The 24,750-nt window shown below is 40.8% G+C and overlaps 1 protein-coding gene across 2 annotated transcripts in view; it reads left to right on the forward strand.

The window, feature by feature from the left end:
* SRGAP1 (SLIT-ROBO Rho GTPase activating protein 1) overlaps positions 1 to 24,750 on the forward strand; it is a 316,835-nt gene that overhangs the window by 154,164 nt on the left and 137,921 nt on the right. For both annotated transcript variants that reach the window (XM_066369087.1, XM_066369088.1), the window contains exons 2-3: positions 14,565 to 14,760; positions 22,683 to 22,845. In XM_066369087.1, the coding sequence (XP_066225184.1) occupies positions 14,565 to 14,760; positions 22,683 to 22,845 (359 nt within the window). The remainder of the gene's footprint in view (positions 1 to 14,564; positions 14,761 to 22,682; positions 22,846 to 24,750) is intronic.

Raw genomic sequence — 24,750 nt, forward strand, 5'->3', positions numbered from 1 at the left:
GCAGAAATAAATGAAATAGAGAACAGAAAAACTATAGAAAAAATTAATAGAATAAGGAGCTGGTTCTTTGAAAAGATCAACAAAATTGACAAACCCTTGGCAAGACTTACCAAGGAAAAAAGAGAAAGAACTCATATAAACAAAATCCAAAATAAAAGAGGAGAAATCACCACGGACACCGTAGATATACAAAGAATTATTGTAGAATACTATGAAAAACTTTATGCCACTAAATTCAACAATCTAGAAGAAATGGATAAATTCCTAGAACAATACAACCTTCCTAGACTGAGTCACGAAGAAGCAGAAAGCCTGAACAGACCAATCAGCAGGGAGGAAATAGAAAAAACTATTAAAAACCTCCCCAAAAATAAAAGCCCAGGCCCAGACGGTTATACTAGCGAATTCTATCAAACATTCAAAGAAGACTTGGTTCCTATTCTACTCAAAGTCTTCCAAAAAATTGAAGAAGAAGCAATACTTCCAAACACATTTTATGAGGCCAACATAACCTCATACCGAAACCGGGCAAGGACAGCACAAAAAAAGAAAACTACAGACCAATATCTCTAATGAATATAGATGCTAAAATACTAAACAAAATACTAGCAAATCGAATAAAACAACATATTAAAATAATAATACATCATGATCAAGTGGGATTCATCCCAGAATCTCAAGGATGGTTCAACATACGTAAAATGGTTAACGTAATATACCATATCAACAAAACAAAGAACAAAGACCTTATCAATAGATGCAGAAAAGGCATTCGATAAAATACAACAAAATTTTATGTTTAAGACTCTCAACAAAATGGGTATAGAAAGAAAATATCTCAACATGATAAAGGCCATATATGATAAACCATCAGCTAACATCATATTAAATGACACAAAACTAAAGGTTTTCCCCCTTAAATCAGGAACAAGACAGGGTTGTCCACTCTCTCCACTCTTATTAAATGTGGTGCTAAAGGTTCTAGCCAGAGCAATCAGAGAAGACAAAAAATAAAAGGCATCCATATCGGAAAAGAAGAAGTAAAGGTATCACTTTTTGCAGATGATATGATCCTATACATCGAAAACCCCAAAGAAACTACAAAAAGACTACTAGAAACAATAAGCCAATACAGTAAGGTCACAGGATACAAAATTAACATACAAAAATACATAGCCTTTCTATATGCCAACAATGAAACATTTGAGAACGAACTCAAAAAAATAATCCCCTTCACGATTGCAACAACAACAACAACAAAATACCTAGGAATAAACATAACAAAGAATGTAAAGGACTTATATAATGAAAACTACAAACATTGTTAAGGGAAATCAAAAAAGATACAATGAGATGGAAGAATATTCCTTCTTCTTGGATAGGAAGAATAAATATAATCAAGATGGCCATATTACCCAAAGCAATATACAAATTTAATGCAATTCCCATCAAAATTCTGATGACATTTTTTAAAGAAATAGAACAAAAAATCATCAGATTTATATGGAACTATAAAAAACCCTGAATAGCCAAAGCAATCCTAAAGAAAAAGAACGAAGCTGGGGGCATTACAGTACTTGACTTCAAACTATATTATAGAGCCATGACAATCAAAACAGCATGGTATTGGCAGAAAAAATAGACACTCAGACCAATGGAACAGAATAGAAAGTCCAGAAATAAAACCACATATATATGATCAAATAATTTTTGATAAAGGGGCCAACAACACACAATGGAGAAAAGAAAGCCTCTTCAACTAATGGTGCTGGGAAAACTGGAAAGCCACATGCAAAAGAATGAAACTCAACTACAGTTTGTCCCCTTGTACTAAAATTATTTCAAAATGAATCAAAGACCTAAATATAAGACCTGAAACAATAAAGTACAGAGAAGACATAGGTTCTAAACTCATGGACCTTGGTTTTAAAGAGCATTTTATGAATTTGACTCCAAAGGCAAGGGAAGTGAAGACAAGAATAAATGAATGGGACTACATCAGACTAAGAAGTTTTTGGTCAGCAAGAGAAACTGACAACAAAATAAACAGACAGCCAACTAAATGGGAAATGATATTTTCAAAGAACAGCTCAGATAAGGGCCTAATATCCAAAATATACAAAGAACTCATAAAACTCAACAACAAAATAAACATTCCAATAAAAGAATGGGCAGAGAACATGAACAGACACTTCTCTCAGAAAGAAATACAAATGGCCAACAGATATATGAAAAGATGCTCATCTTCATTAGTTATTAGAGAAATGCAAATCAAAACTGCAATGAGATACCACCTCACACCTGTTAGATTAGCTATTATCAACAAGACAGGTAATAGCAAATGTTGGAGAGGCTGTGGAGAAAAAGGAACCCTCATTCACTGCTGTGGGAGTGTTAAGTAGTACAACCACTATGGAAGAAAGTATGGTGGTTCCTCAAAAAACTAAAAATAGAACTACCTTATGACCCAGCAATTTCTCTACTGGGTATATACCCCCAAAACTCAGAAACATTGATACATAAAGACACATGCAGCCCCATGTTCATTGCAGCATTGTTCACAGTGGCCAAGACATGGAAACAACCAAAAAGCCCTTCAAAGAAGACTGGATAAAGAAGATGTGGCACATATACACTATGGAATACTACTCAGCCATAAGAAATTATGACATCAGATCATTTACAACAAAATTGTGGGATCTTGATAACATTATACGAAATGAAATAAGTAAATCAGAAAAAAACAAGAACTGCATTATTCCATACATAGGTGGAACATAAAAATGAGACTAAGAGACATTGATAAGAATGTGGTAGTTACGGGGGGGGGGAGAGAAAAAGGGGGGGGCACAAAGAAAACTGGATAGAAGGTGATGGAGGACAATCTGACTTTGGGTGATGGGTATGCAACACAATTGATTGACAAGATAACCTGGACATGTTTTCTTTGAACATATGTACCCTGATTTATTGATGTCACCCTAGTGAAATTAATAAAAATAAATAAATAAATAAATAAACAAATCAAAAAGCTACCAAAAAAAAGTTTTCATTCTCAAACCTTATTCAGGGAAAAACATGTGCAAAATTTTATATTTATTCCATGAGACTTCATGTTGAGTCAGAACAAGAAAGAAAGTCAATGCTTAGATAATGCCTTCCACCTTTGTCAGTAACACCACCATTCTAAAATGTAATTCTTTGTATTCTGTACAGATCAATGATTTCTGCACACTGTCTTTTTCTTTTAGTAAAAATCAATCTGTTAATAGGGTCTTAAATGTCTTTGTTTAATTATGAAGAAGTTAATGAAATCCTGCCTTTCTTGCACTCTAAATGAAAGTACTATAGTGAGTCATTCAGATCTGTACTTTGTTAAACTAGCCTTTCCTACAGTGCAGTTAAACTGCAATAATTGTCACCTTAATTTATGTCTTTTATTCTGCTTTTTTTTTTTTTTTTTTTGCATTTTTCTGAAGCTGGAAACAGGGAGAGACAGTCAGACAGACTCCCACATGTGCCCGACCGGGATCCACCCGGCACGCCCACCAGGGGCGATGCTCTGTCCACCAGGGGGCGATGCTCTGCCCATCCTGGGCGTCGCCATTTTGCGACCCTCCTGGGCGTCGCCATGTTGCGACCAGAGCCACTCTAGCGCCTGGGGCAGAGGCCACAGAGCCATCCCCAGCGCCCAGGCCATCTTTGCTCCAATGGAGCCTTGGCTGCGGGAGGGGAAGAGAGAGACAGAGAGGAAGGCGCGGCGGAGGGGTGGAGAAGCAAATGGGTGCTTCTCCTATGTGCCCTGGCCGGGAATCGAACCCGGGTCCTCCGCACGCTAGGCCGACGCTCTACCACTGAGCCAACCTGCCAGGGCTGTCTTTTATTCTGGCTAGCTTTCATTTGAAAAAAAAATACAAATTTGTTTTCCTTACTGGCCTGCAAATATTATCTGGGCCACCATTTAATATTCAGCTTTCAAAAGCTACAAAAACAGATGCTTTTGTAGTAAAGCTTTTATTCTACAATAATACTGGGGTTAATATAATTTCAAATGGAGGTATTATAATGATAAGTTAGAGAAAAATGAATACAATCTCTCCTTAAGTGTCAGAAATGTGAAATAGGCTTTATTTTCACTTCTGAGACAATGAGGATTAACTGTGCTTAGGGGAGAGTTTCTTACCTTATTTATTCCAAATGGTTTTATCAAATATGCTAATCATCTCTTGAGTTCTAGGATGAGGCCATGATTTTGAGCTTAGAATGGAAATAACCTGATTTCATATGTCTGTGCTACTCATTTTGCTTAAGTTATTAGTGATATCATAATAAACAAGTAGGACAGGAGGGAAGGGCACAAGAGTAAAGGGGGATAAATGCTGATGGAAGGAGGCTTGACTTGGCATGATGGACACACAAATGCAATATACACACGACATATAGTAGAACTGTACAACTGAAGCCTATATAACTTTATTAACCAATGTCATGCCAATAAATTCAATTTTTTAAAAAAGTAGAGAAAAACTTAGGGACTTTTATTTTCCATGAGGCACTACCTGAAAGGTTACATTATATCCAGACACCCTAAACATCCTTCCCCAGAACCTAACTCTTTTGGGGCAGGGCATCAAGAATATTAACTTATTTAAGGAACTACATTTTCACTCTCCAAATTTACATAGTCTTTCAAATCCTGCATGTCTTTTAAAAGTAGTGTAGGACTGTAGGACTGACTGACCCCCTGATGATGATCCCAGGTGGCCCGTGATCTTTCCTTTTCTGAAAGTCTTTTAGCTTGTATAGTTGATACCATCAAATCTAGAACTTTTTTCTTTTTTTAATTACAGTGTATGATAATTGGCCAGTATAGTGCTTTACATGATGGGAAAGCGTTTTCATATCTCGTCTTATTGAGGCCTCCCATTGCCTTTGGAAGGGGAACATGGCAGTTATGGCTAGTGAGCATCTTGCAGTTTGGGAAACATGAGTTATTTCCCCAGAGATAGTTACCTCTCCCAGGTCACACTTCTAACTGGAACTACTGTCCTTAGATACTCTGTATTCTATCCTATATTTGCTTTGTGCATACGTCTTGTCTTCTGATCAAACTCACTAACCCTTCAAAGACCTTTTCTAATGGGACCTCCACATTTCAGATCCCATTTATGAGATGCTGGGATGCCGATTCACTTATATCTAAGAGGTACATCAGCCTATAGATGAGCCACATTTCTAACTTTAGACTTTTTTCAGTGGTCATTAAAAAGAAGTAAAAAGAAACAGATGAGTAGGTAAAATTAATTTCAATAGTATCTTTTATGTAACCCAATATGTCTAAAAATTTTAATTCCAACATTAATTGACTGTGGTGCTCCTCCTGCCCCCCCCCCCCCCATTGCTTCTTGACATTCATACGTTAACACCCGGAAGGTCACTAGCTCTCACTGTCTGTTTCCATTGCCGGCTCCTCACTGAGGATGGCACTCATGACCTTCAGCCCTTTATTTGTAGCTACTAGGAAGGAGTCTGGCACAAGGAAATAGTCAATACATATTTTTCAAATGAAAGCCTGCTGAAACCGGTAATAATAACATCTTCGTCTGCTTCCTAGTGGGTTTTCAGATTAGAGCATGCTTTTCATTTACATCTCTTGTTTAATTCTCACCAGTCCTTGTGAGTTTACAAGATGAAACTTTGAGGGCTGAAATGACTTTTTACATGCCACATGACTTGTAATAGGTGGCACTGTAATGCCAACCTGGGTCCATTCTGGTGTTGCCTAATTTTTGTGCACAGTGTAAGAGCTTGAGACTTGTTTGGAGGTTCTAGCAGGGGAGCGCAGCTACTCGTATACCCTTGACCGAAGAACGGTCCTCTCCTCTAGCGGGGAAGGTCGTCCTCTTCGACCGAGCGCGCAGCTTCGGGAGGGACGCACATGGAGCAGTGAGGGAGGAAGGGGACACCCGCCTAGCCAGCCAGATCAGCTGAATCAACCCTGGCGATCAATGGGGTGACAGATGTCGCAGCCAGATCGCCCTCACATCCGCACAGTGTTAGAAAAACATAAACCTTAGGGTCTGATTTCCAGAGAAATGAAGACATGGCCTTTGCTTATTCAGTCTATTCACTAAAAAGAGTCAGTGCTCACTTTTATAAATATTTTGCTACAAATTTCTAAGGCACGTATTTCACAAAAGTTTGTGCCTGGTGTTTATCTCATCAGTGGCTGCAAGGCTTTATATATTTTCACTTGAGCAAAAGAGCATGTGAACAATTGATGGAAGCAGTTAGAATCTCATTGGGTTCTTCTCTTAAAGACATTCCAGTGACTCTAATCTGTCTGTTGGGAAAATTCCTTACATCCTTTGGGTAAAGATACTGATACAGGGCCTGACCTGTGGTGACGCAGTGGATAAAGCGTCGACCTGGAAATGCTGAGGTCGCCAGTTCAAAACACTGGGCTTGCCTGGCCAAGGCACATATGGGAGTTGATGCTTCCAGCTCCTCCCCCCTCCTCTGTCTCTTTCTCTCTCCTCTCTAAAAATGAATAAAAAAAAAACTTGGCTGCGAAGATACTGATACATCCAAATAGAATGGAGACTTTTTTGTTATCATAAGAAACATCTGACCAAACAAGACTATGAGATAATTGAGATGGTTTGTGATGCTTTACGAATGTTTTTATTTGCTAGACTAGATAATCATGAGTATCACATCCAAGCTATCAATTTCATGCCCTAGTCCTGGGCATTCAGTAACATATAGAGAAACAGCCAGTCTGGACTAATCTTTCCATGAAACATGCATCATTTTTTGGTCTTGCACAAATTTATTTTACGTTAGGACTACCCTTTAGCAGAGCAACAAGAAATACCTTTGTTTCTCCATTTTCCAGGTACTTCCATTTTGTTTAGTATTAGTCAGCAGATTTTTATAGCTTAGAGGAACTACTTCATGTTTTTGTTTGTTTTTATTTCTTTTACAAATTAATTGAGTAATCTGAAAGCAAACTTTTTGTGTATTATTCTTGTTGGATTATTGACATTGAGTCATTCTGTGGTGATGATCTGGTAGAACAGCAATGAAATAATAGTCATTTTAAAAAATCACTAAATTTTAGTCCTGCTCAAAAGGCCATTGTTCTTATTTGGTAGGTCCTGTCCTAGATTTAAATAATGACTGATTAGAGCCTCCTAAGAGATGCCATTTTTCTGCATAAAGAGATTGCATTGTTTTATTCAGTTGAGAGTCATGGTGATAAGCCCCTCCTACTGTTCTATTAAGTAAGTCTTTCTATACCATTAAAAATTGTACGTCGGCCTAGCGTGCGGAGGACCCGGGTTCAATTCCCGGCCAGGGCACACAGGAGAAGCGCCCATTTGCTTCTCCACCCCTCCGCCGTGCTTTCCTCTCTGTCTCTCTCTTCCCCTCCCGCAGCCAAGGCTCCATTGGAGCAAAGATGGCCCGGGCGCTGGGGATGGCTCTGTGGCCTCTGCCTCAGGCGCTAGAGTGGCTCTGGTCGCAACATGGCGACACCCAGGATGGGCAGAGCATCGCCCCCTGGTGGGCAGAGCGTCGCCCCTGGTGGGCGTGCCGGGTGGATCCCGGTCGGGCGCATGCGGGAGTCTGTCTGACTATCTCTCCCTGTTTCCAGCTTCAGAAAAATGAAGAAAAAAAAAATTGTAAAGATATATACAAATGTTGTATATACAAATGATGCCGGCCATTAAGGAAATTTACTCTCCTGGCAAGAGTCATTTCATGAAGATATCATTTTAAAGTGCTCATCCCATATGTTGTCTAACCTAACAAACTACTAGAAAGTACTAGCATGGAATTATTTTATTACTATTATCATCCTTAAAAGTGTCTCAACAATAAAATTTCATAGAATTGTGATACAACAGTATATCTTTCTTTTATATTACTTCTATATCAAGATATAATTCACTTATCTTCCATCTCGCCCATGTAATGTGTACAGTACACTGAATTATAGTATATTCGCAGTTTAAAACCATCACCACAACCACTTTGAGAACATTTTTCATCACCCCAAAAAGAAACTCTGCACCCCTTAGTGATCACCTTCCATTTCCCCCAATTCCTCAGCCCTAGTCAACAACTAATCTTTCTGTTTCTTTGGATCAATCTATCTGGATGTTTCACATTAATGGAATCAGTGTGGTCTTTTGTGACTAGTTTCATTCACCATGCTTATATTTTCAAAGTTAATCCATGTTGTACCCTGAATCAGTACTTCCTTCCTTTTTATGGCCACATTTTGCTTATCTCTTCATTAGTTGATGGACATTTAGGTGGTTTCCACTTTTCAGTTGTTATGAGTAATGCCGCTATAAACGTTTATATACAAGTTTTTGTGTGAAAATATGGTTTCATTATTCCTGGGAGGGGATTTGCTGAGTCTATGTTAACCTGGCATTTAACCTTTTAAGGAACGGCCAGATTGTTTTCAAAAGTGGCTGTACCATTTTACACTCCTAGTTTCTTTACATCCTCACCAACACTGTGATCTGTCTTGTTGATGATGGCCATCCTAGTAGAAATGATGTGGTAGCTCATGTGCTTTTTATCTGTATTTGCTTGATGGTAATGATGTTGAGCCACGTTTCAGATGCTATTGGCCATTTATCTATCTTCTTTGGAGAAATTTCTGTTGAGATCTTTTGCCAATTTTTAAGGTGGGTTATTTATGTTTGTACTATGAAAGAGTTCTTTATATATTCTAGCTGTGTGTTACATGCTGTGGAGTCGGCTTTGACTCCCGTGACTCTCTGAATGAGTAATACCCACAGCATCCTGTCCTCAATGGCCATTCATAGTTCCCATGGACTCATGCCTGTGGCTTCTTTTATGGAGTCCACCCATCTCATAATTGGTCTTCCTCTTTTCCTGCTGCCTTCTGTTTTCCCCAGCATTGTCTTTTCTAAAGAACCCTGCCTTCTCATGATGTGCCTGAAGCAGGGCAGGTTTGGTTTGTCATGTTTGACTCCAGCAGTCTTTCAAGCCTCATTTGCTCTAGGACCCACTTGTTCATCTTTCTGGTGGTCCAAGGTATCTGTACAGCTCTCTAACAATACTGTTTCAAATGAATCCATATTTTTCCTATTCCAGATACAAGTCTCCCTTCTAGCTACAAGTTGCTTATTAGATACACGATTTGCAAATATTTTCTCCCTATTCTGTGGGCTGTATTTCACTTTCTTGGTGCTTACAGTTGTGTGATTGTAACTGATCTTTCAGGGCATTATATACTTTAAGCTTACTCATGGTCTGAGTCAGCTCTTCTTTCCATAGCTTCTTGGCACTTCCTTCAGAATAGCACTGAGCTCAGTGTATTGGTAGTATCAGCTTAGGCAAAGGAAGCTGTCTTACATGTTTTTGTAACTCCAGTGCCTAGGATTGTGCCTAACACGAAATAGGAAAGCAACAGGGGCTTGGCCAACTAACTTAATGTGAAGTTTGAGTCAAAAAAAGAGAAAAATGAGGCAGGTCAATACTAATCCCAGGGAGCTATAGAGAGGACCCTGAAAGAGTATCCTTGAAGAATTTGCAGGAAGGAAGGAGATTGCAATTCCTTCTACAGAAATAGGATAATAATTTTTCTAGAAATCACTCCCTAATATGATGCTTTCATCCATTCCAGCCCTAATGACTCTGTGGTGGGCTGACAGTGGTGCTATACTCTGTAACCGTCTGTGGGCCCATCACAAGGATTGATAATGCGAGACCAAGTGCACCACGGGCTGCTTTGATATCTTCTGAGCAGTGGACCAAAAGTTATGACCAAGCATTGATTTTACTCATTTATTTTAAAGTCTTTTCAATTTTTTAGTGCTTTATTAGGGCAGCAGATCTAGTGGGGTCATGTTAATAAAGCCCTACCATATGTGCATGGAAGTGACCTACTGTATTGCACTGCCTTGAGGCTCTGATGTGGAGCGAAGAATCCGAAGTATTTTATCTTCTAACAAGATTTTTCTTTTTTGTGTGTGAGAGACGACAGACAGGAAGGGAGAGAGATGAAATGAGAAGCATCAGCTCATAATTGTAGCACTTTAGTTGTTCATTGAATGCTTTCTTTATTTTCTTTTTAAAATTTTTATTCATTTTAGAGAGGGAAGAGAGAGAGAGAAATAGAAAGAGAAAGAAGGGGGAAGGAGCAGAAAGCATCAACTCCCATATGTGCCTTGACCGAGCAAGCACAGGGTTTCGAACTGGCGACCTAGTCAACGCTTTATCCACCCTGCCATCACAGGTCAGGCCTGATTGCTTTCTCATATGTGCCCTGTGCCCTGACAGGGATGAGGGGGCTACATCTGAGCCAGTGACCCCTTGCTCAAGCCAGCGACCATGGGTCATGTCTATGATTCTACGGTCAAGCCATTGACCCCCACACTCAAGCTGGTGAGCCCACGTTCAAGCCAGCAATCTTGGGGTTTCGAACCTGGGTCCTCTGCATACCAGGTTGATGCTCTATCCACTGGACCACCTCCTGGTCAGGTGACCTTTGGGATCAAGCCATTGACTATGAGATCATGTCAATGATCCCACACTCAAGCAGGTGACCCTGTGCTCAAGCTGGCAAGCCTGCATTCCAGCTGGATGAGCCTCAGCTTAAACCAATGAGTTTAGGATTTTGAACCTGGTACCTCTGTGTCCCAGGTCGATGCTCTTTCACTGCACCACCACCAGTCAGGCCTAACAAGACATTTCTTATGGCTGTACTTTTATCTTGATATTTTATCCTTATGATCTTTTTTTTTTTAAGTGAGAGGAGGGGAGACAGAAAGACAGACTCCTGCATGCACCCTGTCTGGGATCCACCTGGCAACCCCCATCTGGGGCCTATGCTTGAATCAATCAGTCTATCCTCAGCACCTGAGGCTGGCACACTCTGATGCACTGAGCTATCCTCAGTGCCTGGGGCCAACACTTGAACCAATAAAGCCACTGACTGCGGGAGGTGAAGAGAGAGAGGAGGAGAGAGAGGGGAAAAGAAGCAGATGGTCACTCTCATGTGTGCCCTGACCGGGGATTGAACCCAGGACGTCTGCATGCCAGGTTTTTGTTTGTTTATTTTTAATTTATCTTTTTCTCATTTGTCCAAACTTTTCTAAGTTAAAGATGTAATCAAAGGGATTCTTTTTCTCCAGTTTTTGGAGCACATTTTATTTTCTCTCAACAATACATTCTGCCCCTGCATATCTTCACTATTATAAATGCTGCCAATATCCTATTTTGATTGGAAAATTATAGATACTGTGAAGTAGTGGTTAGTCCCTGCAAAATGAGGATGAGCTTTTAACTGTTGAAATACAGTCTTCCTTCACAAAACTCCCTCATTCTTGATTTTTAACCCTGAAGGAAGCAAGCAAGAGACTCTCTAAGAATTAGACTGAAGAAGGAAGCCATTTAGTTTTTGTGTGCACCTGATGAGATTTGTACTCTCAGCCACTTTCATTTCTTACTTGGCATTAAGGCAGCTTAAACATACACACACACAAAACAGAGAAAACTAGCTGACAGCCTAAGCTGATTGATTTATTTTCTGTTCATATAGCAAGATGTGCTAAAATTACTAAATCTTGAAAGACTTACTGGGATTCCTGAATGAGAAATACTCCTACCCTTTATTTATTTATTTTTGTAACAAAAATATTTCTGGCCTGACCAGGTGGTGGCGCAGTGAATAGAGCATCGGACTGGGATGCGGAGGACCCAGGTTCGAGACCTCGAGGTTGCCAGCTTGAGCACAGGCTCATCTGGTTTGAGCAAAAACTCACCAGCTTGGACCCAAGGTCACTGGCTCGTGCAAGGGGTTACTCAGTCTGCTGAAGGCCCACGGTCGAGGCACGTATGGGAGGGCAGTCAATGTCTAGCTAGGGTGTCGCAGCAAGGGGCTGATGATTGATGCTTCTCATCTCTCTCCATCTCTGTCTGTCCCTCTCTCTGACTCTCTCTCTGTCCCTGTAAAAAAAAATTCTGTGTGTGTGTGTGTGTGTGTGTATGTAAAAGAGTTTGGCAGACATGAATACAATAATACTGTATTGAAAAACACTTGCTTTGATTGACTAAAAACCAGATCCTGTTAATGGTAGTTAAAAGCCTATAATAGCCTGACCAGGTGGTGGCACAGTGGATAGGGCATCAGACTGGGATGCAGAGGACCCAGGTTTGAGACCCCAAGGTCGCCAGATTGAGTGCATGCTCATCTGGTTTGAGCAAGGCTCACCAGCTTGGACCCAAGGTCTCTGGCTCAAGCAAAGGGTTACTCGGTCTGCTGAAGGCCCGCGGTCAAGGCACATATGAGAAAGCAATCAATGAAAAACTATGGTGTCGCAAAGTGCAACGAAAAACTAATGATTGATGCTTCTCATCTCTCTCCGTTCCTGTCTGTCTGTCCCTATCTCTCTCTCTCTGACTTTCTCTCTGTCTCTGTAAAAAAAAAGAAAAAGAAAAAGAAAAAGCCTATAGTAATGTCTTCACTCTTGTATTCACCTCATTTCCATGAGAGTAATAATAAGATCCTCCGAACTAGAAGTGGGGGAAAACTAAGAGAGGACACTTGAGAAATACTCTACTATCTTCTATCAAGGTTCCTCAGAAACAGTTTTGCCCTAAAATGTCTATTTATCTGACCTGGGTTAGAGGTCCCGGGGTTGCCACTTACTACCTGAAGTCCTTAGATAAAGTATATATTTAACCTCCGTAGACTGCAGTTTCGTATTTGTAAAATAGGTGCATGCTATACATGCTAGTACTTAACTTCAATAAGGTATAAAAGAGGGTTTGATTATTATTAGCTGTTAGTAAATTGAGTGAATTTCCTGACTCCTTATTCAGAACTTGACCACCCTGTTGTTAATGAGCTTAATTAAACATGGACAGCCTGACCAGGTGGTGACACAGTGGATAGAGCATCAGCTTGGGATACTTGAGCATGGCCTCATCTGGCTTGAGCATGGGGTCGCCGGTTTGAGTGTGGGATCATAGACATGACCCCATGGTCTCTATGGCTTGAGCCCAAGGTCGCTGGTTTGAGCAAGGGGTCACTAGCTCAGCTGGAGCCCCCCGGTTAGGGCACATATGGGAAAGTGATCAGTGAACAACTAAAGTGCAGCAACCATGAGTTGATGCTTCTCATCACTCTCCCTTCCTGTCTGTCTGTCCCTGTCTTTCTCTCTCTCTCTCTCTCTCTTCCTTCCTCCCTCTTTCTCTCTCAAAAACAAAACAACAACAACAACAAAAATAACAACATGGACACAGTTTGGTGATTGCCATGGGCAGGCAGGCAGGGGTGGAGGGAGGGTACATGGGGATAAATGGTGATGGATGAAGACTTGACTTGGCAGGGTGAACACACAATACAGTGTGTAGGTGGTGTGTGAGGAATCGTGTGCCTGAAACCTGTATAATTTTGTTAACCAGTGTCACCCCAATAAATTCAATTAAAAGGAAAGAAAAACATGAGCAAGTGTTATGCATATATGTCATCAGCTCAGTCATTCTCTATTGAAAAATAATAGAAATTGGAGAGGGGTTATTTGGACACCAATCTCTGTTAACTCCACTAAATTAGATTCAGCACTCACTTTTTGAGATTATGCACTGGGAAAGATGAAGTAAAACAATTTTTCCAATATGAATATTCTTGTCTTTAGAGGTTAGCCCTGGATCTTAGAAGAAAAACAAATCAGTAGTTGTTAGTTACTGTATCTCATTTTCCAAAACACGTTTCATTGTTACAGTCATTTGCAGATAGTTTTACAGGACACACTCTGCTTTTGTGTTTTTGCTAAATCCCTAAATGACTAACCTTGTGTTCCTGATGTATTAAAATTGTCAAAAGATTCCTATTGGAATTATGTGTTGATAAGGCTGTTAGTTTGAACAATGTATAACAGGGGAGAGCCAGCCCTTGATAAACAAAAAAATAAAATGGAATACAAGGATTGTCCCATTGTGAATGGATTATTTGGATGTGGAAAGAAATTATTTTTAGGCACAGCATCTCTACAAACCTGAAACTATGTGTTTTACAAGCAAGAAATTTATATACTACATAAAAATTACCAGATGTCAGTGTCCATATATGCCAACTGGCAAATGTGTGATGGTTCAGAGTCCCGAAGACATGATGCTCACTTCTTTGCCATTTAGATGCAAAAGGAGTAGTTGAGGTATAATGCTATTGAAAAAATTACAATACACTCAGCTACCCAAAGATATCACATGTTACAAATTGTTATCTAAAGGCTTTAATTTTTTCCCCTTCATAGCTCCATACATGTTTGTGGCATTGCAAATGTAAACCCATGTTTCTGTTCTAATTTATTACATTCTTTCCAGTGGCTTGTCTCATTCACTTAAAGGGTCAGTAGATACCGCATTTTAAGAACCAACCTGGACATGGTGATCGCATAAAAAGCCAATACAGAGCTAAATGTATAATAGGATTTGTTACTTGTATCTTGCACATACTAGCACACCTCAGTACTTTTCATGAAATCATCATGCAGATTCTCTTCTCTCCTTAGAAATTCGAGCTCAACTGGTAGAACAACAAAAATGCCTGGAGCAGCAAACAGAGATGCGAGTGCAGCTTCTCCAGGACCTGCAAGATTTCTTCCGGAAGAAAGCCGAAATTGAGACAGAATATTCTCGGAATCTAGAGAAGTTAGCAGAAAGGTTCATGGCGAAAACAAGAAGCACTAAGGATCATCAGCAGTACAAGTAAGAGAGACTTGGCTCAGATTCACCTTTCTACGGTGCTATCTTACCTTTTCACTACCCTTGCTGTCTTCAGAATTTTCCATTTTTATCTGATAAGTTATTGATTGGCATATCCCCACGGATAAGGGCAACCATCTGCATTTATAAGCATCAATTTATCACATCTTAAATTAAAAGTATTCTGCCTGACCAGGTGGTGGCGCAGTGGATAGAGCGTCGGACTGGGATGCGGAAGGATCCAGGTTCGAAACCCTGAAGTCACCAGCTTGAGCGTGGGCTCATCTGGCTTGAGCAAAACAAAAAAAAGCTCACCAGCTTGGACCCAATGTCACTGGCTCGAGCAAGGGGTTACTTGGTCTGCTGAAGGCCCGCGGTCAAGGCACATATGAGAAAACAATCAATGAACAACTAAGGTGCTGCAACAAAAAACTGATGATTGATGCTTCTCATCTCTCTCCGTTCCAGTCTGTCTGTCCCTATCTATCATTCTCTCTGACTGTCTCTCTGTTCCTGTAAAAATAAAAAGTATTCTCACACTTTTGTCTTTCCAATAACTATGTATCATTGGTAACTAACTATATTAAGAATATGAAGTTTATGTTCTTTTTTTTTTAGATTGTATTTATTGATTTTAGAGAGAGGAGAGAAAGGATGGAGGGAGGGGGGAGTGGGAAGCATCAACTCATTGCTTCTTGTATGTGTGCCTTAACCAGGCAAGCCCAGGGTTTCAAACCAGCGACCTCAGCGTTCCAGGTCGACGCTTTATCCACTGAGCCCCCACAGATCAGGCTAAAGTTTATGTTCTTTATAAACTTCTTGATTACAGAAAACTAGGAGTTAATATCTGCCACAGGTAGATATTTGGATGGGCAAATTTTTTTAAAATGAACCTTATCAGGATGATATTGGTTAATAACTACATAGCTTTCAGGTGCACCATTCCATAACACATCATCTGTACACTGCACCTCGCACTCACCACCACAACTCAGGCCTCTCTCCATCACCATCTATCCCCCTTATCCTCTTCTACCTCCCCCACTTCCTATTCCCTCCCGTAAGCACCACACTGTTGTCTGTATTTATGATCTTTTTTTCTTTGCTTAATCTATCCCCCTCTGACAGCTGTCAGTCTGTTCTCTGTATTTGTGAGTCCATTTCTATTTTGTTAATTTGATTCCACATATAAATGAAATCATATGATACTTGTCTTTCTCTGACTGGCTTCTTTCACTTAGCATAATACTCTCCAGGTTGAATGGGCAAATTTATTTATTTTATTTTATTTTACTTAAGTGAGAGAGAGAGGGACAGAAAAGGAAAGAGATGAGAAGCATAAATTCTTCGTAGCGGCACCTTAGTTGTTTGCTTTCTCATATGTTCCTTCACCTGGGGGCTCCAGCTGAGCCAGTGATGCCTTGCTCAAGCCAGTGACCTTGGGCTTCAAGCCAGTGACCTTTGAGCTCAAGTCAGTGACCATGGGGTCATGTGTTTGATCCCATATTCAAGCTGGTAACCCCATGCTGAAGCTGGTGAGGGATGGGCAAATTTTAAATAGCTGAGACCTCAGGATTTCTGCAGTGATTTTCTAGGAAGATAAGCTATAAGGGTTGCTTCAGCTTAGTCCCTCCACCCCATATACATCATGTTTATGATCATTGCAGTTGAGACCGACTTAAAACAAGGGTCTTTGGTAAAATGCTTATGATGGAGTGTAGTGAAACCTTTTATTATTTGTACTTCATTTGTTTAAAAAATACCTACAAGTTTTTCTCATACTGAAATTTACTTTGTAATAAATCCTAGAAACACAAAGAGACAAGAATGCAAACAACTGCAGTAGAGTACACAGTGCTACAACAGGGCTGAGCCCAGGCTGTCAGGAACCGGCCTGACGGAAATGTTACCTGTAGGGTAGGGAAGGGGAGGTCAGGGGGAGGTGCTGGAAGAAGTAATAATGTATATAAGTGAAGACCTGGGGACTAGCTGGCCATTTAAGGGACCAGAGCAGGGTGTTCCCGGCAAGGGGAACTTCATGCATAAGGGACCAGAGGGAAGGGGTGTAGGACACCTTTGCAGAACAGAAAGCAATCTTATGAGAATGAGTAGTGAGGTGGTGAGTTATGTGGCTACAGGTGTAAATTGTGTCAGGTCATGGAAGCCGATAAATCATACTAACAGTTTGGATTTCATCCCAAGGGCCTAAGAAGCCTTTGGAGAGTTGTAAGTAGAAGGATGACCAGCTCAGACCTGCATTTTAAAATGACGACAAATACCATGGATAGGCTTTCACACCGGAGGACACTGTCATCAAGAGGGAGACATGTAGGGCTCACACCGTGACGGTGTGAACTAGCTGCACTGCAGGTAGAAGTAGACCTGTTTAGGAGATAGTAAAAAGGCAGCACTTGCATTTCTGGAAATGCAGCAGACTAGGTAAACTGAAAAATATTTCTGCCACAATACTCCGAGAAATTCTGATTCAAATATAGTGGATTTTTTTTTCAATGTATAACCAAACTCAGCAAAGTAAGGGGAATTTCCAGGGGACAGAAAAGGAAGAAGGAACTGAAAACCAAATTGGCAGCTGTACCCACTCTTTAGGCCCACGTGGGGACAAACGATGTGGCCACAGCAAGTTACAGAGTTAGAACTGAGGGCTTCTCCACCACCAACCGTATTGCATTTTATCCCAGCCTAGGATCAGGACCAGTAGAACTATCTCAGTGAAGTGATGAAACCGAGAACTGTCTGTCTACCTGCACGGGGTGGCAGTTAGGTCTGCTCAGCCAGCTCCATATTGGAGAAGGAGTCAGAGACCCGCGACTTTGCCTTCACTATTGGCTTGCAGTCCCATTTTACACTGCTTCGGGTATTCGGATCCCACATAAAACACAGGGCGGGAACTATCCCTGGGGTACTTCTGCAGAAGCAAATGCAAAACTAGTCTGCATAGGGAATACCTTTACTTTGTTTGGATGAGTTTAACCTCTAGTCTTGGTCCAGGATAGAAATAATCTTGGTGATGATTTCCAGGGCAAACAAATGTCAAATGTACTTGACAGAGACTGGAGCTAGAAAGAGGAAACTGGAGCCAGTACTACATTTGCATTTATAGTAACTGTCCCTTTTTAAAGTGATTGCAAATAAGAAGACAGCTTATTCATCAATTCAGTAAATATTTTAAAATGTCACCCTCTGTGTTCTGTACTTGGCAGTTGGTTGTGAACTGAAAACATGCACAGGCCCGTGCACCTTAGCCTGGTCCCTTAGTGGATAGTTGTCTCTTACTGTCTCTCCTGGTTTGTTCACTAATTTTCTTCAAAAGATAAGCAACTTAGAACGTTCTTTAACTTGCGTAAGTTTATCATTGATAATGGGACTGAAGATAGATGGATAATAAGTATACCGAAAGGACAAACCAGGATCAGGCGAAAGTCAAAAACAGGCTTTATTAAAGAGTCAAACAGGTAATCATATTACAGTATATGTAAGTCAGATCATTATGCTGTACATCTTAAACTTATACAGTGATGTATATTATTATATCTCAGGATAATAATATATGGTATATTATATCTCAGTCAAATTTGGGGATAGATGGTCAGACAGACCCCATTTGAATACTGACTCTACTTCATGCCTTTGGTAAAGTTATCTAACCTTTCTAAGCCTTGTTTCCTAATTTGTACAATGAGACTTTATAGCCACTAAATAAGAATCTTGACAAAGTTCTTGATGTGATTGGTTGCATGGGGTCTACACACAATATTTCTTCTCCTCTTTTTTTTTGTTTTGTTTTGTTTTGTTTTGTTTGTTTGTATTTTTCTGAAGTTGGAAACGGGAAGGCAGTCAGACAGACTCCCGCATGCGCCCGACCGGGATCCACCCGGCACGCCCACCAGGGGGCGATGCTCTGCCCATCTGGGGTGCCACTCTGTTGCAACCAGAGCCATTCTAGCGCCTGAGGCAGAGGCCACAGAGTCATCCTCAGTGCCTGGGGCCAACATTGCTCCAATGGAGCCTTGGCTGCGGGAGGGGAAGAGAGAGACAGAGAGGAAGGAGAGGAGGAGGGGTGGAGAAGCAAATGGGTGCTTCTCCTATGTGCCCTGGCCGGGAATCGAACCCGGGACTCCCGCACGCCAGGCCGACGCTCTACCACTGAGCCAACCGGCCAGGGCTTCTCCTCTTCACCATATAGTAAGTTGTCAGCTCTGTAACTTTACAAATCATTTAAGCTGTACTTTGGAGTCTAGCCCTTACTCACTTTGGGGATGCTTATAGTGTAGGACAGTCTTTTGTCTAACATTGCCACTACAGAGTGCAAACACCAAGGGTTGGATCAGCCTCCCTAGACACAAAGACTCTCTGACACCCCACTTCTGGGAATATATCTGAAGAAACCTGAAACACTAATTAAAAAGAATTTATGCACCCCTATGCTCATTGCAGTGTTATTTACAGTAGCCAAGACCTGAAAACAGCCCAAGTGTCCATCAGTAGATGAGTGGATAAAAACTGGTATATTTACATGATGGAATGCTACTCAGCTGTAAAAGAGAAGGAAATCTTTCCTTTTGCAACAGTATGGATGGACCCATAGATTTTTATGCTAAGTGAAATAAGCCAGTCAGAGAAAGATACATACTATCTGATCTCATTTATATGTGGAATCTAGTGAACAAACTAAACTGGTGAACAAAATAGAAACAAAAGTATGGACGCAGGAAACACACTGACAGCTGTCAGAGGAGAGGGGGGAGGGGTTTGGATGAAAGAAGGTGAGGAGATTAAAACATATATAGAGAGATATAGATATAGATGATATGGCTATAGAAATAAATAGATACATATACACACACCCCTAACACATAGACACAGCAGACAACAGTGTGGCAATAGCCAGAGGGAAAAGGGGGGTGGCAAAGGGGAAATAAGGGGGTACAAATGGGGAAATGGGTGCAGGGTGCAGTGTGCAAATGATGTTTCACTGAGTTGTCTGTCCCCTTGAAACCTGTATGGTTTTGTGAACCAATATCATTGCGATAAATTCAATTAAAAAATATATAATGAGAAATTTTTTTTAAAAAGACTCTCTGACACTAGCTTTGATCTTTAGCAAATCACTTGCCTTGCTAAGCTTCAGTTCTGTCATTGACAGAGGGGATATAAAGAATCTCTGCCTTAAATGGTAGTGTAAAGATTGAGTTAGTGTGTGTAAGTCTTTAGAGCAAACCCTGGATAAAAAGAGCCAACTTTATATAGTACTTAATATGAGCCAAAGGCATTTTAGTTAGCATTTTAAATACAGGGGGTCCTTGCGTTATGACAGTCTTGACATATGACATTTTGAGTTTATGACAATCCCATAAAAACTTTAAGAAATTGAGATGTGAGTGTTTCAGCTTATGCTGTTAGTGCTGTACTTACGGACTACGTGGGTGAACTAGTTCCAGACTAGCTGAAACAATTCTTTAAGCAGGTAGAGAGGCTGCAACAGATCCTGTAACCCTCTACATCAGCGACTTCTCCAGATGAAACACCTGTAGTGCAGGTAGAATCATCCCCAGCATCCCCTGCATGTTCCTTAGGCAATCTTGATTCACTTGTCCCAGTATCTCCAGCAGGTTCTCCTGCCTCTCCAGCCCCTCCTCCCAATAGGTCTCTCTCTCTTATCTTGCAATGCCCCTTCCAGTGTGCATGCCAACCACAGGACGAAAGGTCAGGAATTATTTTTACATTCATTTTTTCTGTTACTATTATACAGTATATTTATGTTCTTTTCCTTTCTCTTTGGCTTAGTTGTGTTTTCATATTCTAGATTATGATTTTATAACTGTGTTAAGATATGTAAGTGACTTAGGCTACAGTATGTTTCAACATACACCAAAATTCAGGTTACATCACTGTTGTAGGAACAGAACTGTGTTGTAACCTGAGGACCCCCTGTATGTATATTAACTCAAATAATCTCCATAATAATATGAGATACAGCCTGACCTCTGGTGGCGCAGTGGATAAAGTGTCGACTCAGGAACACTGAGGTCGCCAGTTCAAAACCCTGCACTTGTCTGGTCAAGGCATATATGGGAGTTGATGCTTTCTGCTTCTCCCCCCCTTTCTCTTTCTCTCTCTCTCTCTCTCTCTCTCTCCTCCCCTCCTCTCTAAAAATGAATAAATAAAAATAAAAAATTAAAAAATAATAATAATATGAGATATATACTATGTTTTTATCCACTTCTGTTTCTGTCTAGGTTCAGTTCCCAGAATGACCACTTACCAGCTATGTGATCTTGGCCAAATTATTTAATGCTTATTATGGACAGGGCACTAAGAAAACAAAAAAAATGTATGAAATGTTCTTAAAGAATTTATGGGCCATTTCAATGTAAAGGCTATACATAGTAGTTAATACAATAAGCTAACATTTACCTCTTGGGTTGGGTAGAGACTGTCAGGAGAAAGGCTCTGTTCGTCTGCTGCAAAGCCACTGCCCTTTGCTTGAGCCCTTTGAGAAAAAAAAAACGGGGTCCTCCTGGTGGGAGAAGTTATTCTCAGAATGCCAGCCGGGGGGATGGGCGACTTCTCTGGGGGGTACAGTGGTAAGACCCTGCATCAGGGGTTTCTGCCCCTACACCCATTCTTCCCCGTCCTCTACTTCCTCTTTTTTCTAGAGAGGATTTTGAGTTAATGCAGTGTTAAGTCCTAAATCTGAGGGGCTTATTGGCAAAAAGAGCCAACTCAGTGATTTCTTTTTTAATTTACTTAATATGCAGAGTTATAAAGGATCATGAATAAAATAGAAGGATAACATGTCTGATAAAAAAAAATAGCACTTCTGGGCCTGACCTGTGGTGGCGCAGTGGATAAAACATTGACCTGGAAATGCTGAGGTCGCTGGTTTGAAACCCTAGGCTTGCCTGGTCAAGGCACATATGGGAGTTGATGCTTCCAGCTCCTCCCCCCTTCTCTCTCTCTCTCTCTGTGTCTCTCTCTCCCTCTCTCTGTCCTCTCTAAAAATGAATAAATAAATTAAAAAATTAAAAAAAATAGCACTTCTGTCCCTGAGTTAGGATAAACATTCTATTCCATTCTATTCCATTTTACAGTTAGATTTTAATGTCAAAACAAAACAAAAACACACACAAAACTTTGCACTTTTAATTTTTTTTAAGCAGTAACATCCCTATTGGTCACTGCTTTTGTTTATAGTTTTTAAGATTTTCTTTTTTACAAATCTCTTGTTGTTTATATTTTCTTTTAGCTTTATTATCTAGAATAAACAAGGAACAGTTAGAAATCTGAAAGAGTTTACTGGGTTTAAACAGGACGTGTGACAAGTTATAAAAGCCAGCAAACTTCTTGGTTCTATTCACGAGCCTTGAGACAATGCTATAAAGTTCTGATTCTTTTGGGGAGGCTGGAGGTTATGGGTCAGGGGTTATTAATAAATAACCCTCAAGTTTATGTTCTGTGGAAAGCGTACCTAGCCAAATCTCATTCCCTACAGATTGAACATTCAAAGCTGACTTTGTGCGCAGTGGCAAACCACATCTGCCTGTGAGACAGTAGTCTCTAGACATTTTTTATAAACATGAACGGCTTTCTTCAATGGAGTGTTTAAAGCTGAAGGCCTGACTGAGTATTCTGCATGGTCCCTTTGCCCTTTTCAGGAGAGGAGTTTTTGACCAGTGTTCTTGGTCTAAGTTTTTCCTTCCAGGCCTAGAAATAGCTGGCTCTGGGCCCTCACAGCCAGGAAGCCTGTTCTGGCTGTTCTGTGTCCTGGTATGAGCAATACCCAGAGTGGAAAGAATAGCGACAAAACCTGTCCCCTGTGGCTCCTAGTTTGCCTTGGTGTCTTCCCTCAGCTGGTTGGTGCAGTTTTGAAACGGATGGTAATTCTGTCTTTGTTCACTTCTTAGAAAGGACCAGAACTTGCTGTCTCCTGTGAACTGCTGGTATTTGCTACTGAACCAAGTGAGGAGAGAAAGCAAAGATCATGCAACCTTGAGTGACATCTATCTGAACAATGTGATTATGCGGTTCATGCAGATAAGCGAGGACTCCACCAGGATGTTTAAAAAGGTACCCTCCATCAATCCTGCCCTGCTGTGCTTGCTCATAGCTGCTCTGCCTATAACCATGACTGAGAAGGGGCTGGTGTCTTGATTACTTAACTGGACTCAGTAAAATAGTAGGTGAAGAAATAAATGAATTGGTATTTTAATTAAAAGTGAAGCCTGAGCAAGCGTACTTGCAAAATTAAATCACTGAACCTGTGACCTAAGCGCTGTGAACAGAATTTTGAGATTTATATGCCAGTTTGTACCTCTGTCCTCAGGAACGGACTGTCTGCAATTTGAAAAACCAGAACACAGAGGAAAAACCTTCCAGTCTGTTCCTTGGGCTCATGCCTGATCAGAAACTTGTGAGGAACAAGATAAACGGATGTGCGGCTCTCTCGGGAAAATGTTATCACAGTCTCTTACTCCCACCAGACCCGCAGAGGAGGCTGTGATGTAGTGACATGCAAATATTTCCACAGGGCACAGAAAATTCTCTCCCTCACAGGCCAGAGAGCTTCTTCCTTTCCAAATCCTTTTAAAAAAGAAGAAGAAATGGGGCTTTTAAGGCTTCTTATCACTGTTACTAGTCTCAGCCAGCTCTCAGCAATATATCTGTTGTTTGGACTTTTGTTGTTGTTGAGAACAATAACAAAATTGGACCATTTTCTGTGTAGAGAATGCAGCTACTTGCCCAATTAGATTGGCTTTCAGCTTTTATGTTTGTAAGACAGGAGTTCTTCCATCTTCGCCTCAGCTTCATACTAGTGGTGTTTGTTGTCTACACCAATATCTGTACCTCTATTCAGTAATTAGTTTCAGAAAGTGGAGAAAAAGCCAACATGTATGTTAATGACGCATTTATGTTCAGAGGGGCCTCTGGAAACAAAGATGTAGTGTTAAGCAGGCCAGCTGGAAGATTTCTTAGTCATGTTTGATGTATCCACATTAGATTTGATTTCTGACCTAGAAATGGAATTTAGCAAACTCCAAGTCATCTTTTGCTTCAGTAAATGGGGGAGGGAGGATGTTTCAAACAAAGAAGAAATGTTAAAAATTTAGAACTAAGAACATATTAGGAAGGAAATAAATACAAGAATACCCTATGTATCTTTAGAAGTGGAGATTTTAAAAATACAGTTTAGACTGAGCCATGACCTCATTTGGTCAATGGTTTGTTTTTGCTTTTGTTCTTGAGCATCTTCTATGAGCAGGAGATGTTGTTAGGTCTTGGAAAAGCTGTATAGATGAAGAAAAACGGGTCCTTGTGTTCCAGGTGGTCACAGTTTGTAGAGATTTAGTTGGCGTTATATGCTTCCCAGTCATGGGGATGCTGGCAACCATTCAGCCAGGGCCTTTGGAACCAGCACCTTAATTGAGTTCATTTATTTATCCATTGAACAAAACATCTTTAAAAAGCCTGGCTGGGGAAGCAGAGCTTAAAAGACATGTCTCTGCCTGCAGGGAACTCATTACAATAATTAACAGTTACCATGCTAAAGGGAGACAGGACTGTGGGAGCTTGAAGAAAACGCTTCACAGTAGAGGGAACACGTGAAGTGAGATCTGTGGGAGGTGGTCGTCCAGCAGACAGGGACAGCGACCTGGCCCAGAGGAAGCAAAGCATCACATGTTCAGGGATAGGGAAGAGTTTGATGTGACTGGACCAGGAGTTATCTATGCATGAGTGATGGGATGTGAGGCTGGAAAGGACGGTTCTATAGAAAGGGACTCTGTATGTCTTGCTCAGATGTTAGATTTGTATTTTGTACATCAAAGTCAAGGGCTTGATAAAATGATAGAGCCTGGAGCTGAGAGTTAGGTGGATTTGGATTTGAATGCCGGCTCTTCTGCTGACTTGCTTGCTGACCTTCGGAGGTGGTAGAGGAGATTGAGGAGAGCGCTGCTGTCTCTGAGGGAGCGAGGG

The sequence above is a fragment of the Saccopteryx leptura genome, chromosome 2 (genome assembly GCF_036850995.1).
Source record: "Saccopteryx leptura isolate mSacLep1 chromosome 2, mSacLep1_pri_phased_curated, whole genome shotgun sequence".
In the NCBI taxonomy this organism is placed as follows: domain Eukaryota; kingdom Metazoa; phylum Chordata; class Mammalia; order Chiroptera; family Emballonuridae; genus Saccopteryx; species Saccopteryx leptura.